The sequence below is a fragment of the Diceros bicornis genome, unplaced genomic scaffold (genome assembly GCF_020826845.1).
Source record: "Diceros bicornis minor isolate mBicDic1 unplaced genomic scaffold, mDicBic1.mat.cur scaffold_67_ctg1, whole genome shotgun sequence".
Lineage (NCBI taxonomy): Eukaryota > Metazoa > Chordata > Mammalia > Perissodactyla > Rhinocerotidae > Diceros > Diceros bicornis.
Window position 1 is genome coordinate 2,065,120 of NW_026691553.1, and position 17,882 is coordinate 2,083,001.

Below are 17,882 nucleotides of genomic sequence, written 5' to 3' on the forward strand. Positions count from 1 at the left end.
GAACCTTGGAGGAACTCTTAAGCAGGTGCCACCAATTGTTCTCTTAGTTTCTTGCAGGTTCTAGAAGTCCTCTGGTCACTTTCAGACACAGTGACTGCTGGGCCAGCATAAGTACTCAGAAACCAGGGCCTGAGAGGCTTCCCATTGAAAGAAAGGACCAAACCAGACCAGTCAAAAACCAAACATTTCTATTTTTATCCCAAATATTTATCAGTACACTAATCCATGACATGATGTCTGAAAACACAATGATCAATATATAGAATTGGAAAGAAAAAGCAAATAAAATATTGTCATTGGAGATGATAACGTGTTTTGTTTTGTTTTTTCTTTTTAGAATCATACAATATTCATCCTTTTGTGACTGGCTTATTTCACTTAGCATTACATCCTTCAGGTTCATCCATGTTGTGGCATGCGTCGAATTTCCTTCCTTTTAAAGGATGAATAATATTCTATTGTATCATATATACCTGTTGGTTCCCAACCTCAGGAGTTCCCTGGGTGAAATTCAAAACTGGCCCCTGTACACGGAGGGCAAGGAGAGACTGAAAAGGCAGACTCTCCAGATTGGTAGGTGGCAGGTTTCATAAGCAAGGGAATTGCTTGTCTTGAGTGGCCAGAAGACAGTAGATCTCCACACTCATCCTTAAATGTTTATATAGAAGCCTTAGCTGGGTTCAGTTACATATTCAGTCCAGGTGGTCTCATCACCTTAGTCTGTCAAGGCTACATCCTTGAAATGGCTGTTAGTATGGGAATAGCAGGCAGAGTACATTCCAAAGACAGGGGAGGAGGAAAGGAGCCTCTGATTGCTTGGGTCCAGCTCGATGATCATCCTCTCGATGACCTCCTCCAACAATACCACATTTTTAGAGTTGATTTTTATATATACTGTGAAATGCTAAGTTACGTATACTCGTGAGTCTGATTCTGGGCTCATTATTCTAGTCCATCAGCCAATTTGTTTGTCCTTGCACCCATACCATATCCATGCATACTGTCTTTATTATGGTTTTGTATAATTGTTGATATTTGATAGGGCAAGTCCCTTATCCTTGATTTTCTTCTTCAGAAGTGCCCTGGCTGTTGCCTTTTCCTTTTCTATGTAGATTTTGCAATCATTTTATCAAGTCCCATAGAAAATCCTATCACATTTTGGTTGACATTGTTTTCACTCTATAGATTAATTTGGGAAGAACTGACATCTTTACGATATTGAGTCTTTCTATTCATGAATATGGTGTATGTCCATTTATTTAAATCTTTAAAAATATTTTTAATAAGTTTTGTGACTTTCTTCCTTGGGGCGTTGCATATCTTTTGTTATACTTATTCCTAGGTACTTGGTATTCTCTGATTTACAATGGTACCCTCTCTTTAATTAGGTTTTCCAGTTTGCTGATAGTTTAATGAAAACACAACTGACTTTTTAAATATATTAATTTTATAACCAGTCAACTTGCCAAACTCTCCTATTTTTTCTAATAATTTATCTGTAGATTTTTTTGTGTTTTCAATGTAAACCATCACATCAGTTGCAAACAATAAATTTTATTTCTTCTCTTCCAGACTTTATGCCTGTGATTTCTTTCTCTTATTTTATTTCACTATCTAGGGATTTCAATGCCACATTAAGTGGAGGTAATTATAGTGAGCATCATGGTATTATTCCTTATTTTATTTAAATATAATCAACATATAACATTATATTAGATTCAGGCGTACATCATAACTTTGCAAAATGATCACCACAATAAGTCTAGTTAACATCCATCTCCATACAGTTACAATTTTTTTCTTGTGATGAGAACTTTTAAGATCTATTCTCTTAGCAACTTTTAAATATACCATACAATATTATTAACTATAGTCAGCATGCTGTACAGCATATCCCCATGACTTGTGTGTGTGGGGGTGTGTGTTTAGTCATTGCTGCATCTCCAGCAGCAATAAACGCCTGTTGCAGAACCAGGTTCAGATACTTACATGTTCACATACAAATAATAGGGGTTTTGTCCATACGTCATAACAGACCCATATCCACGTGAACTTCAAAAGTGGACAGGTCTTATCCCCTTCCCACGTGGCAGAGTGGTCTCCCTTGTCACCCAAAACAAATCCCAAGGGAGTGTCTCTCAGCCGACCTGGTGACAGAGGGGACCTCACACTGATGAGGTCACAGTGACCCCACCCACCCCATCCCCGCATGGCCCTAAGAAACCGCCAAGGGGGCATCACCACCACATGGCAGGCACCTGAGGCCCTGAGAGTCCAGGGACAATATCCCTTGTCAAGGATGCTCCAGCTGGTCACTCTGCTTTAAATTTCTTCCACGAACAGGCCCCTCACTACCTGACAGTAGAGAGGGTTTCGGTTGTCCCCTTGTTTTCAGCAGGGAACCGAGTGTGGGCTGCAAAGGTGTCTGTCCCTTCTTCAGCTGTCACGTCCTCTGTATCCAGGGACTTCGCTGCAGTGTCCTTAGCACCTAGTGGCCTTTGCTGTCTTTAGCTGCCTCCCCGAGGCAGCCACGGTAGAAGGAAGGAAGGTTGAGGCCTCAGGAAATTGCCTGGTCTCCTTTCTCTCTGTCCGACCAGAAGCGGATGTGAGTTCCAGTAAGGCGGGACAAGAGGGCAGGAATTTCCGCTGATTCTGGCCCCGCCCCATGTCCCCTCTGGCTCTTCCGGAAAACCAGGGGCTCTGCATCCACCACAGAAGAAACAGTTCGCTTGCGCCTGGGCACGGTGTAAAGGTCAGAGTTCCCAGCTGCCTCTGGGATGGGGGGGTTTGAAGCGGATGGAAGGCCACGTTGCGTGAGGGGAGCAGGATCGTGGCCTCTGAGGGCTGTCTGTCTTTGACCTACATTCACCAAGGGGCTCAGGTTCCTTGGGGGGCTGTCCTAGGAAGTGAGTGGCCATCGGGTATGGAGGGGCTGGCTCTTCAGACCTTTCCTGGAGCCTGGGAATGACTAGGGAGCCAGACTTGAGGTGGCTGTAGGTGTGGACTGCGCCTGTGCGGCTCTGAGCCTCAGGCCCGAGTGCTCCTGACCCTAGGCGGTTCACCGGGACCCAGGGGCTGTGAGTGCGCATGCGTGCCTCTGTGGGCAGAGCGTGGAGGCGCGTGACGTGGGCGTGGCCAGCGGGCACGTGCGGCTGAGCTGATGATGCCAGAGCCGGTTCCTCTGCCCGAGGGGTGTGGGTAACGGTCCCGAGGCCTGAATGCCTCTGTTTCCTACTCCCTGTCACCTCACTGCCACGTGCTGCTGCTCCAGGGAAATAGTCCCGAGATGTGGGCAGAGTGGATCCCTTAATGAAGTCTCTTAAAAAGACACAGAACTGGGCTTGGTAATTTGAGAGCTGAAATGGATTATGATGCAATAGCCAAAGATTAGGGTCCTGCCCAGGAGGGCCCTCATTGAGAAAACTAGGGTCTGCCTTTATGTTTAAGACCTACAGTGTTTCCAGAGCTCAGATCCCAAGGACCCGGGAGGACAGATGCCCTCTTACTTCCCCTTGGCTAAGTCTCCGAGGTGAGGGCCGGTGTAGCCCTGGAGGGCGTGCCCTAACTTCTGATTGGGTTCCAAGAAAGGCCTGATGGCTCGAGAGTCCTTCTCTCCCATATCGCTGTTCTCTGTAAGGTTGTCAAGGTGGAAAGAATTGTTCTTGCTTATCTAAAAATCTAGGTTCAGGTGTCTGTTTCTCGATTTGCATGAAGAGTGTGTTTGTTTTCTGCAGTTGGTGTAGAAATATGCAATACTGTTTATAACAGTAAAATTCCGTCTTTTCAGTGTAGTTCTGAGTTTTCACAAATGCATACAGTGGTACCAACCATAATACAGACTAGCCCATCCTCCCTAAATGATCACTAGCTCTGCACCTTTGTAGTCAAGCCCTCCCCCACCCTTAGACCCTGATCTGTTCTAGACTCCGAAACCTTAACTTTTTCCAAAATGCCATATAATAGAATCAGATGCTATGTAGCATTTTGAGTCAGATATATATTTGATCTCATATTTGTAAAACTGGGTATTTATAGTTACCTTTCAGTGATGTTCCAAGTTTCAGATTTCTACAGTGCCTAATATAGGTCATGAAACACATTAAGTCTTCAAAACTGACATTCCTTTATTATTATTAGTTACATGAGCTTATGCAAAACTATGCTCCCTGTGCTTAATTTTCTTTTTTGGAGGTTGGTGGAGATGAGGAGGGGGAGATCAAATGAGGTAATGATGATCAAATTATATTAAAATATCTGCAATGTTATGAAAACATTAATATTGGAAAAAATGGATACAAATTTGACTTCATTTGCTTTTTAAGCAGAGATATTACATTTCTTCTTTGCCCTAACATGTACTGAAAGACTGAGTATATGGAATTAACACTTGTGAACAGCTTTATGCATCACTGAAACAAATCTTCCACCACCTTCTATAAAAGAGTATTAAAATTTTCCATGTTCGAGAATGCCAAATATACCTCTTTCATACTAAATTAGGATTATACTCAAAATGACACACTGCAGCTCACCTTCATTATTCCTAGGAAAATTTCACTCGCCATCCACAGTTCTCCTGGCATCTACCTGGGGATCACTGAAAGCTTGTATAGATATCATTCTGCTTATAAAATAGGGCACATGCTGGGGCATAACTCTGCGGATGACCACGTCCCTTTTTCAGACTAGAGACAACTCTACGATTTAGGATACAAGTTCTGTCATTTGCACTATAACGGCAAAATGGTAATGCCAAATATATAACACAATTTACAATTCTTTCAAAAGGATTATAAACAGCTGCACTTTGTGGCCCAAATAAATGGTGGGACTTTGGTGACAGAAACCCATTCCAATTCATAAATACATATCATATGACTGAAAGCTTTTAACCGCTGCAAAAATAAAGCTGAACCATGAGAAGGATTTTATTTTTATAGAGACCCATTACTCTGTTAACTCCATGAATACAGGACTGTGTATCACTCCATACTCTTTACAAACACTCTTGAGCAGTTCCTGTACCAGTGTTTACTTCATCCTAGATGATGGAAATATAATGAATACATCCTCATTCACTGATGCCCCTACCCTCCATAGAAAAAATACACACTACACCCTCCTACTTTCCCTGTTGTCTCCCTTGTTATGGATTATTTTCCTCCACAACCCATATTTCCATTTTTATACCAAATCTCTACTTTTTACCTAAAAATCTTCACTTCTTTTTACATTGCTTTTCCCACAAAAATGTATGCACCAGAATTGCGAGGACCTGTTTGTTTTCTGCCTCTACCTTGAGAACCTACTGTGCAAGTCTTGGTTAGTTTTGAGCCTAATTTTGAGTTTAGAATGGCTGTAGATTAAAAAGTTTCAAAAATTAATATCAAGTGAAGAGCATGGTCTCTGAGCCAGAAGGCCTTATTCTGAATCCTGATCCTGTCTTTACCACTTGCTAGCTTTTAATCTGTAGGCTTCCAGTTAACTCACAAGGGAGGTAAAAGTATCTACATTATAGTTTTGGAGGGTTAACTGAGCTAATTTATGAAAAACAATGAAAACAGTGTCAGATGGATAGTAAGCATACTCAATTGTTTACACAGTGAGAAAGAAAAATCAGCCCCTGAGAACTGGGACCCACCTGGCCTGGCACTCACTCCTTGGCCAGTGTTCTGTTGAACAGAAACAAGTCTACCCAACACTGTCATCACACAAGGCCACTGGGTGATTGTTTTGGAGCAAGGCAAAAAGAGGAACACTCTAATCACGTCATTACATGGACTAAAAAGAGAATTATGCCATTCACAAAAATTAAATACTCCCCTAGTCTAGCTAATAAAACTGACTTCTGCTTCTTTGCAAGTTAATTTTAGTCCCGATCCCTTCTTTCTCCTTCTAGACAAGAACTATTAAAATTCCCAGTCATACAGTTACATTCACTTCCCGTGTCAGAAGTCGCCAAGAGCATTCTAAGGTTTGACGATACACTGGAAGGCCCGACAGGATTCAGAAGAGCCGTTACGCTCATGATTATGGTGAAAGCATACATAGTCAAGGGAGTGAAGGGAAAAGGATAAATCAGGAGCAAGCTGCCAGTTGTCCTGGAAACTTAGAGTCACCCGGACAGCACCCCCAGCAATGACGTGTGACAATGCATGTGAAGTATTGCTAATCAAGGAAGCTCACCTGAGCCTTGGTCTCCAGGATTTTGGGGGGGCTCATGTAGCCATGCAGCACCCACATAACTGAGCTCAGCTACTCAGCCTCCAGCTCCCCTCCTCAGAGGTGAAACTGATACAGGGTCACCTGTGGCCTTATGCACACAAAAACCGGACTTCACCCTAAGTCACACTTAGCATAAATTAGTCATACCGATACAGTGTGGCCCAAGGCCTCAGGCAGACAAAACCCTCTTATCAGGCAGAATATTCCAAGGACTCAGGATTTACCTCCTAGGAGCTGGACAAGGGCCACTGCTTTCTTTGAAAAGTGCAGAGACTGAGCAACCAAAGCTGCTGAATTAATACTCTACTGCACACTTCCTGACAACAGCCACCCTGGGGCAGAGCCAGCTTCCTTGGAGCCTCCTCCAAATGACCTAAAATAAGTCTAAATCCTGTAAGTCCTTTCTACTACAACTTCTGAGATGTCCCACTGTTCCTCATGCTATATGGTCACCACACCCCACTGCAGTAAGTCAACAAACCCAGCTTTGTTCAAGTGCAGGTCTGTTTCTCATAGGTTTTGGCTGGTAGGCACTGCCATAACCAATATATAAGCTTTTATTCTTATGAATGAATAAGTGGTTTTAATGGCGAAACTGTTTCACATTGTGAGAATAAAAAAATTTAAATAAAAAAAATCTAAAATATTTATGTACTGTGACCTCAGAACATATGTTTAAAAAGACAAAATTACAATATTAATTTGACAATCCATACTGTATCGGAATATTTTAACATACCCCCTCTCAGTATATGAAAGATAAAGTTAATGATTTAAGTATACAGCAAATATAAAACCACTTTTACTAGGATTTTTCTATGAAATATGTACAGAACTTTGTGTTTGACTAAAAAACGTGTACCTTATTTTGCAAGCAAAAATTGTAATAATTGAACATATTAAGTTTATCATTTGGAGATTGCATTTAGCTGTGAATAACCCCAAATTCCCACAGTCTGCTTCATATAGCTACAAGCTGCCTGTTTCTCATGTGGAACTGTCCAGAAACAAAAAGCACAGGGTAAATGCAACCACTCGACAATGCAATCACGAAAAAGAGTCCTGTGTGTTTTGACACCACAATTATAATTTTCAGAGTGGAGTGAGGGCCACTAGACATATTATAAGATGCTCACTACACAAATTATACCTGATACAAATATGGTAAGAACCGGAGAAAAGAGGGAGTGTCAGAGAAGGTCACCAACCAAGAAAGTATAAACCAGTGGCCTGGTGGACACGTTGGAGTTGGCAGGAAAATCCAAATTGTGGACGTGTGAGAATGGAAGTGGATCTGTGACAGGAGAGCCACTGGAGATGCCTGTGGAAGGCGCCAACTTTGAGAGTGGAGTCAAATACTGGGTGTTTGGTTTGTGGACACTCATGATCAATGGGCCCAGAAAGCAGGAAAATCCACTGGAAATTGATGCCCATTGAGCCCTGATGCACCGATCTGCCTGTATGAGAGCTGAAAAAACTAAGTATGATGTATTCTTCATTTCTGCCTTCCTGATCTCATGCAAGGTTTGCTTCTGGCCAACTCTAATCTGGAATAATCTAGGGATGAGATTCTGCAAAATGTAGTTCCCAGGCTTACCCGCACTGACACATCACAACAAGCACAACACAGCTATTCTAGCTTTTATCATATTCAAGTAACAAGAGCTCTCTTTTTAATTCAAAGCCGTGTATCTGATTCCCAGCCAGGAGCTACGACAAACAGAAATGGGCATAAGAGGAAAGTCAGTCAAATGAGGGTATCCTCATTCAACAGCTTTATATTAGGAATTTCTGCCAGAACAATGAAATATTGTGCCAACTAGAAAAAAATGCCAAATGTATATTTTTAAATACTAAAGACTGAGAACTTCAAAAATATTTTCTTAGAGAGGAGGGAAAAAACGATAGAGGTCAGATATACAAATTCCAGTAAGTGCAACATTAGGCCAGAAACAAAATCTCACTGATACCAAAGTATCAATGTCATAATAACCACATGTTCATGACATGATGAAAATTAGAAATAAATAAAACTATCTAAAATCCCAACAGTTACATATTTAAAAATTCACTTCAAAAGATCAATTGGTCCAAAAGACCTCAGAGTGTAAATAATTTTTATATAAGCAATTCATAATTAAAACACTGTATCTCAAAAGGTAGGTAATTTAGCTCACAGGGTAAGTAGTGGGTAGAATGGTGGCTGCCCAAAAGATATGTCCACTCAGAACCTGTGACTGTGACCTTAACTGGAAAGAGACTTGGCAGATATAATAAAGATTTCGAGATGGGTTCTTCCTGGATTGGGGTGGGCCCTGAATCCAATAAGTGTCCTGATAGGAGATGGGGATGTTAAGATGGAGCCAGAAACTGGAATGATGCATCTACAAGCCAAGGAACACCAAGGATTGCTGGTAGCCCCTAGAAGCTAGCCGAGTGGCATGAATCAGATTCTCCTTCAGAACCTGCAGAAGGAACCAACCCTAATGACACCTTGATTTCCAACTTCTGGCCTCAAGAAGTAGAAGAGAATAAATTTCTGTTTCTTTAAGCCACCAACTTCATGGCAATTTGTTAGGGCAGCCTTGGCGAAGTAATACAAGGAATATTATCTCCTAGATGTTTTTCTCAGAAAGAACTGGAAAGAACGTGATAAGGGTCTACTTTAAGAATAAGGTACTAATAAAGCCAACACTGTATCTAAGACCTTTATAAAAATGCAATTTGCTGTGCATAATGAGTGAAATAATCTGCATGAAGGTCTTCCGACATTACTTACTGGCATGGAGTTTCCCTCCTGCGTGAGTTCACGTGTTTTTTTAAGGATGGGGACTATAGAAGGCTTCCCCACCCTGCTCACATGCAGAGTTTCTCCCCAGTGTGAACTCGCACATGTCTCTGTAAGGATGACAGCCGACTGAAGGCTTTCCCACACTCCTTACATTCATAGGGTTTCTCTCTACTGTGAGTTCCCAAATGTCCTCGGAAAGACGATGACCAGCTGAAAGCTTTCCCACATTGCTTACATATGTAAGGTTTCTCTCCAGTGTGAATTCGCACATGTGTTCTAAAGTATGAAGGACTACTGAAGGCTTTCCCACATTCGCTACACGCGTATGGTTTTTCTCCGGTGTGAGTCCGCAAATGTCCCTTAAAGGATGAGGGAGAACTGAAGGATTTTCCACAGTGTTCACATTCATAAGGCTTTTCTCCAGAGTGTGTTCTCATGTGAATCCTAAGGTCTGAGGGCCAACTGTAGGCCTTCCCACATTCCACGCATTTATAGGCTTTCTCCCCGGTGTGCATCCTTGCATGTATGATCAGGTAAAAAGAATGAAGGAAGGCTTTTCCACATTCTTTACATTCGTAGGCTTTCTCTGCACTGTGAACCTTCACGTGTTTCCTAAGAGAAGATGGAGAAGGGAAGGATTTCTCACATTCCTTACAAGAATAGGGTTTCTCAACAGTATGAGTTTCTCTATGTGTCCAAAGGTTTGAGGGAGATCTGAAAGTTTTCCCACATTTTCCACATTCATATGGCTTCTCTCCAGTGTGAGTTCTTATATGGACTCTCAGTTTGGAGAAGTATATAAAGGCTTTTCCACATTCTTTGCATGCGTAGGGTTTCTCTTCAGTGTGAGCTCTTATGTGTGCCCTAAAGGATGAGTAACAAAGAAAAGTTCTCCCACATTCCTTACATTGATAAGGTTTTTGTCCACGGTGAGGTGATGCTATGGGACTCTTCAGGGATGAAGTATCCATGATGGCTTTTTCGGACTTATTGTATTCATCGCATTTTACTCCAGTAGAAAGTCTCTTATGCACAATAAGACTTGGAATCTGGTTGGTTTCTCCACACTGATTACTTTCATTATTTTCCAAGGGTATCTCCACCACATGACATCTATTAAAAATAGGGATCATGTTATCAATGATTTGTTAATGATTCATTGATGGCTTTTAATGATTAATATGATGACATTGTTACCATTTTCAGTGAATGCATGTTTTCTGCCCTGTTAGAATTGTGTCAAAGTCTTGTAAGCTGAATGCTGATAGAGGGCTAAACCCCAGATATCAATGTGCTGTTTTTATTTTTTTTATTTTTTGTGAGGAGATCAGCCCTGTGCTAACATCTGCCAATCCTCCTCTTTTTTTACTGAGGAAGACTGGCCCTGGGCTAACATCCGTGACCATCTTCCTCCACTTTATATGGGACGCCACCACAGCATGGCTTGCCAAGCAGTGCGTCAGTGCGTGCCCGGGACCCGAACTGGTGAACCCCGGGCTGCTACAGCGGAGCGTGCACACTTAACCTCTTGTGCCAGCAGGCCGGCCCCAATGCGGTGTTTTTTATATACGGGATTTTGTTTCCTGATAATTGGTTACAACTGACCTAAGTCTTAAACAATCAACATCTGCATCACTTTTATAAAATGATCCCATGAAAATCCTCTGTGATACTTAATATCCATCTTATAGTACATACACACACACACACACACACACACACACATTAATATCCTGGCACTCTCATCCTCTCTCCTGAGACCTGCTGCCTCTCATGTGTATGTCACTCACCCCAAGTGTGTTCTCTGGTTCTTGTGCTGATCTTCAATGCCATGGCACTTCCAGTTGTCTCCTAAAATGAAGAACCAGGAATCATTTCTTCCGAATCTTACTCTATATTCTGTTCACTTCATATTTCTTCCCCAAATACACTGTAGATTTGACCCACTGATTTTCAGTTGAGTGTCATAATATGAAAAATAGTAACAAAATTTACTTTCTTTGGAAAGAACTGGTGGGATGAAGGCAGGAAAAGAAGTAGGGAACATGTAAGTTTCTTTTCAAATAGTGATCCAAAAAGTCCACAAATTTTATACGGAAGAATGTTCTTTCAGGACTTTGACAATAATAAGGACAAAAAGGTCAGAATGGTGGGTTATTTACTGGAAATACTTCCATGAAGATTGAGACTCATGGTGACATACATGCCCTGTCATCAGGAAAGCAACATAGGAAAGAAATGGACAAAATGCACATGCCACAATACTAACTTGAAAAGAGCAAATGTGGAAAGTCTTTCAACGTGGACAAGGACATTTGTGAGGATGGATGAAAAGTCAAAAAAAGGAAGCTAAGCTATCTGGCAAATTCAGCATCCTCAGTAAGAATAGTAAGTTATTTTTTAATTAATATTTTCAAATGTAATGCTCCTCAACAGGGGCTGTTCCTCTTAAGGCACAGAATTATAACCCTTAAAGAAACCAAAGTATTTAAAAGAGACAGTAGTAGGTTTTATACATATATGAGAAGGCTATTAGAGGATATGCTCCATGGTGATGTGACCGTGTCTGTCTTAGTCAGCAGTAAATTCCCACTGTTCAGCCCAAGTTTTAGAACCAGCTCAATAGCTGGGGGATATTCGCGCTCTAGAGAGTAAGTGAAGGCATGAAGCCGTCCTCACCCACTGAGGCCAGGTTCCTGCAGGTCTCCAGCATCACATCTCTGTAGAGCTTCCTCTGAGCACCATCCAGCAAAGCCCACTCCTCTGGGGTGAAGTCCACAGCCACATCCTCAAAGACCACTGAGTCCTAGGACATCCAACAAATTCTGGTTCAACGTACCATTCTCCACCAGTGTGTGCAGGAGGAAGGGAGAGGCTGACAGCACTGGGGAACTGGGACTCAATTCACAGCAAGTTCACACATGGTTCTGTGGTCTCCCATCTACTGTAGGGCTCAGTCATAAGATCTCACCCCCTCTATCCTATTCAGCACTCACTTCCTCAGTGACCCCAGATGGCCTCACTGATTTAACAGCATCTCTAGTGAACTCATCTCTCTTCTGTTTCACTGTGACGACTTCCACTCTTCCTCTCCATCTGATGGGTCCAAGACAGTCCAAAATACATTGGAGAAATGAAAGAAATACTATACAGATCTTCCCTAACTGATGATGGTTACGTCCTGATAAACTCATCACAAGTTGAAAATATTGTTAAGTTGAAAATGCACTTAATACACCTAACCTACCAAACATCATAGCTTGGACTAGCCTACCTTAAACGTGCTCAGAACACTTACGTTAGCCCACAGTTGGGCAAAATCATCTCACATAGTGCCTATTTTATAATAAAGTGTTGAATATCTCATGTAATTTATTGAACACTGTACTGAAAGTGAAAAACAGAATGGTTGATGGGTATAGAATGATTGTAAATGTATCAATTGTTTACCCTCAGGATCTCACAGCTGACTGGGAGCTGCAGCTCGCTGCCACTGCCCAGCATCATGAGAGTATCTACTGCATATTGCCAGCCTGGGAAAAGATCAAAATTCAAAATCTGAAATATGGTTTCTACTAAATGTGTGTCGCTTTTGTACCACTGTAAAGTTGAAAAGTCCTAAGTTGAATCATTGTTAAGTTGGGGACAGTCTGTACAAATAAAACAATTATTGCCTCTTTAAAACACCAATTCCTTGTGATGAAAATGATTTCGTCTCCTTCTTCATTGTTCACTACAGGCCTCAGCATGACAGGAAGCAAAGGTCAGCCCTGGATGAGATGTTAATGAATGGAAACATGGTAAGGGCCTGGGAGCACTTCCTGCTTTTCTCCACCAACAATTTCCAAGAGGCCTGGTTATGCCCAATCTTCAACCCAGGCCCTGAGATGGATATATTTCCTTGAAGAATGCCAATGCGTTATAAACTGGCAGGTCCACTTGGTGGAATAAGAATATTCTTTATGAGAAGCATTCGTATTCACTTATCTCTTATTTTTCTATAAAACAGCAACTCTTCCTTTCTCTACATACTCTGCAGGAGACAGACAGTGTACTGACAAGTTAGAGCTCAGGCAAGAGAAAGGAAGCATTAAGACTTCAGACCTCACCACAGTGCCTGCGTTCAGGGGCCTGGGTGCTGAGAACCACCAGTTATGGGTGACAGCTCCCCCTCAACACACAAACAGATGGAGGTCACAAGATGCCAGAACAGCCTTGTCTTCTCCAGAAAAGAGTGCCCTGGTCCTTCCTGCCTGTGAAGAGGCGGTTATGAGTCCCACCGTAGAAGGGAATTAACGGAAGTCCAGAAGGGCTTAGCTGTGAATTTGCCCAGGTCATAAAACGTATGAAAGGATCAAGCAGCACATTCCTCCAAAAGAACATCTGCTCCCACTCTCTGAAAATCCGGAGGCCCCGACTTATACACCAGCCTCCTGAGGGCTCTACACACAATAATCATTTCTGCACCCCTTGGCATGCAGATCAGCATAACTGCCCAGCCCCTGAGCATGGACTCTGATGGCCTGCAGAATCCCCAGAAAGTCTGGCCTTTGAGACAGTGCATCATCCCAGTGGCTTCCACGTGCAGAGGTGGGAATACAGGCTGCCACACCACAATGCAGGTGCTGCAATTTGCCTGTACAATAATCAGCAGCAGAACCAGAAAGCTCCAGAATGGGAACACTCCTTGTCAAGTTGGTAAGTAAAGTCAGCTGCCTCAGGCATCCTGAACTACTCTTGGTACACTGCTCTCTAGTGGTGTCTCACGACATACTTCCATCCACAGACAAAATTCAACCAAGTCCTCCACTGCTGTGTCAGGTAACATTGTGAAGCCACCAAAACCCATAACAGTCTCACAATATTAACAAAACGTCATTTTTTGTGTGTGTGAGAGGAAGATTGGCCCTGAGCTAATATCTGTGCCCATCTTCCTCTATTTTGTATATGGGACGCTGCCACAGCATGGCTTCTGGTGTTAGGTCCACGCCCAGGATCGGAACCTGCGAACCCCAGGCCGCCGAAGCGGAGCTTATGCCACCAGGCTAGCCCCAATAAAATGTTATTTTTATTAAAAATTTATTAAAAATAAAAACAGCATCCATGATGTGTAAAATATTTTACACACAGATTTGCACACATTGGCTCATTTATTTCTCATAATAAATGTCCTAAGTAGATACCATTACAATCAATATACAGCAGAGGAAACTTAGAGGATAGAGTCAATTAATGACACACTCAAGGTTACCCAGTTAGAATGTGGTAAGTCTGCTTCCTTTTACAGCCCAACTCTGAGAAGCTGCGTTTCTGTACATACACCTTACAGTCTGGTCGTAGCGATGATTCCTCAACATGAGTAACGTGACCTAGAGCAGAGATCAGTCAGCTTTCTAGAAAGATCGGATGGTACACTGTTGAGGCTTTTCTGGCCATGTGGTCTCTGTTGCAACTGCTCAGCTCTTTGTGGCACAAAAGCAGCTCACAGACAACATGTAAAGAAATAGACGTGGCTGCGTGCCAATAAAACTTTATTTACATAAATAGGTAGCAGCTTGGGCGTGTGGGCTGTAATTTTCCAACCCCTGATCTAGAGCAGTGCCATCAAACAAGAAGACACTACAGACAACGTATCTAATTTTGACTTTTCTTGTAGCCACCTTATAAAAAGTCAAACTATTAAAATTAACTTTAATAGTATGTTTTATTTTGCCCACTAAATACAAATATCACTTCAATATGTATCCAATATAAAATAATGATTGAGATATTTCTATAATTATTTTTGTCACACTAAGTGCTACAAATCTGGTATGGATTTCACACATACAGCCCAACTCAATTCTGACTAGCTGTATTTCAAGAGCTCAACAGCCACACGTGGCCTGGGGCTACCGTACTGGACAGTGCGGATCCAGACCCTGCTAAGGACTGTGGAGACGAGGAAAATGAAGCATCCTTTTCACGTCTGCAATCCTTGGGCTCCTTCTCCTGGCAACGCCCTTTGTCTCAGGCAAGTTGCTTCTCCATATGCTCATAACCCTGATTCTTTCATTTGCTAAAAACCTATTTAGATGATAGTTCCTACTGCATGCAGCTAGAGATATAGCACTTAAGAAAAGGGAGAAATTCTGAAGCACATGAGACTTAAATTCTCATAGGGGAGGACAATTATATTACCAAATATAGTCCAGGTGAAGGGGTAAGTCAGTGCTGTAAATAAAATGCAGGACAGTGAAGGCATTTGGAATGAGAAAGAAAACGAGCAAATAAAGTTGCACAGGGTCAACCAAAACAGAAAAATAACCATCTGAGTGACATTGGAACTGGATACCTTGGCCTAGTTTTTTAAAAATGCCACTGCATTCTTCAACTCTAAGAATTAGAATGATTTCACAAAATCTCAGGAAAGGTTTCCATTGCTAGTGGGCTTCACCAGGTTCCAACTGAGAGACAACGGAATCAAAGGAATCTGGTCCAGGAGGCAGTGGCATCAAAGTGTTCCCAGCCAAGAGCAGAAACACCATCTACTCCCAGAAAAGAAGGAAAGAACGGTATCGATGGGCTAACAGTGAACTCAAGAGTATGGAAAGAGAGCAGTAGCATAAATGAAGAAAGAAATGTGAAGGGCAAAATTAGAGATATAAAAAGGAAGCTAAAAATGCATCTACTGAAAACTAATCAAACTGACAAACCTTTGGCAGTTTTCTTCAAGAAACATAAAGCCTGGGCAAATCAAGTTACGAATGAAAAAGCAGGCATAATTAGGGATGTTCTAGGGATTAAATGTGAGATGAGGGGAATGATCTAAAATGTTTAAATTCTCAGCACTTCCAGGACTTTTAAACAACTTCCATTCAGTTGTTTAAAATACTTGAAAGAAAATAAAAAGGTATTTAAAAATATTCACACAAAGGAAACAAAAATTCCATATCCCAGAACAGTACAACTGAAAAAAAATTAAATATAATATCATCAACAAATATAAGTGAAACATTCTATAAAAAACCATTAGTACCCTAAATAGAGCAATGAATAATGTGCATACTAAATCACCCAAGGTCATTTTATTCCAGCAATGCAAGAAAATTCTGTTTAAAAATTGACCCAGTGGGCAGGGGGTATATGGGAAATCTCTGTACCTTCCTCTCAATTTTGTTGTAAACCCAAAACTGCTCTAAAAAAATAAAGTCTTAAGGGGCCTGGAAAAAAAATTGATCCACAAATTAATACATTTTACATTAATAGAAAACATAGAAAATCATAATTCATGTCCAACAATGACTGATATATTACTATCATTAATGGATATCAAATTTTAATACACTAGAATTAGAAGGAACGTGGCTAATTAGGGAAGACAGTGCATAAAAATATCACTGCCATGTTAAATGAAAATTCTGAAATAGTACAACAGTTCCCTCTTCAGGAAGGCAAGACACAGCGTACCTTATTCTACACTGAAATGGAGGTCCTGGTGAATCATTAAAGGAAGACAAACGAAAGGCAAAATGACAGCAGAAGAAAAAAGCTGAAATATCATTATTTGCAGATAAGCTTTTGTATGTAAAATTCAAAGGATTTACAGAGGAATAACTAAAATCTGTACTTGCACTTACCAAGGAGAGAATCATGCTCAGACGTGAATTTACTTCTACGTACCAATAACAGGATTTTAAGATAAAGTTTTGCAGAACATTTATGATGAAAACAGTATGACATTATTGCAAGAAGTTAAGATCGAAATTAATGGAGAGAGAGACCAAGTCCACGCATCGGAAAGCTGAGTAGTCCCAGGATGCAGCTCCACCCTGGAATTCATCGACAGATGCACTGTAATTAATCCCCACTCATTCTTGGTACCTGAAGCGCTGATTCTCACCCTAGCTTTTTACATTTGAGAAACTCGGTCCCACGGGTACCAGAATCCACCCACTTCATGAACAAGATCTTGGGTGCATCATACTTGCCAGACCCTCTCCCCTGCGGCTGCGATAAACCGGGGAGAAATGACAAGATCTCCAATTTCAAAGCCTTACATTCTAGGAGGCTTGGTGACGTCAGACAGTAGGGAAAAACCCGGGGGACCCGGGACCCCCACGCGGGGCCGGGACCCTCCCCGCGGCCGAGGGCGGGGACTCTGGGGGGGGGGGGCCGAGGGGCGCGGGGAGACCCGGGCCCGCGGCCGCTTCCCGCCGGTTCCGGCCGGTTCGCACCAGCCCCTCCGGGTCCGGGCCGGGCCCGCGCACTCACCATCTCCGCCCGCTCCGGACTCTCCGGGCGTCCTCCCCGCGGCCCCGGCAGGTGAGAGCGACGGGGACGGCACACCTGGGGCCGCGCGGGGCAGGTGCGCGCGGGGACGCCGCCGGACGAGGGCGACGTCCACGCGGGTGCGAGCGCGCCCGCCCCAGACTCTGATTGGGCGGTGCTCCGAGCCCCCGCGCCCTGATTGGGCTGTGCTACTTGCCCAGACGCCCGTGATTGGGCAATTTGCCCGTCTGCACCTCCCTAGCCTGAGTGATAGGCGGAGGTGGAGATCACGTGGCTGAGCCGGGCGGAAGTGTAAGTGCCTGGCCTCAGGCGTTCCCTGCCCCGCTTGCTCCCCGGATTCGGACCTCTGCTCGTTCGGGACCTGGGCTCCGAGAAGAAGGCGCCCCCGGCCGGTGGGACCCGGCGTCTTCCCCCGAGCTCGGCGGCCCATCCTTGTCCTCCTCCTGGACCTGGAAGTCCTGACTCAGTTTCTCCGCGGAGGGCCCCCTCATCCAGGGCCGGGACAGCGTGGGACGGGGGTGGGGGGGCGGCGCACAGGAGGGCCTGCTGACCCCCGAGGCCAGGGCTCGGCCTGGGGCTTTGGGGACACGGCCTC

At 43.1% G+C, this 17,882-nt stretch overlaps 1 protein-coding gene across 1 annotated transcript; it reads right to left on the reverse strand.

The window, feature by feature from the left end:
• Positions 1 to 2,204: 2,204 nt before the first annotated feature.
• LOC131403359 (zinc finger protein 77-like) lies at positions 2,205 to 17,427 on the reverse strand. The gene is made up of 4 exons (XM_058537630.1): positions 17,270 to 17,427; positions 11,696 to 11,822; positions 10,807 to 10,867; positions 2,205 to 10,129 (listed from the first exon to the last, which is right to left on the reverse strand). The coding sequence occupies exons 1-4, from the start codon at positions 17,270 to 17,272 to the stop codon at positions 9,082 to 9,084; spliced, it is 1,239 nt and encodes a 412-aa protein (XP_058393613.1). The 5' UTR covers positions 17,273 to 17,427; the 3' UTR covers positions 2,205 to 9,081.
• Positions 17,428 to 17,882: the final 455 nt, after the last annotated feature.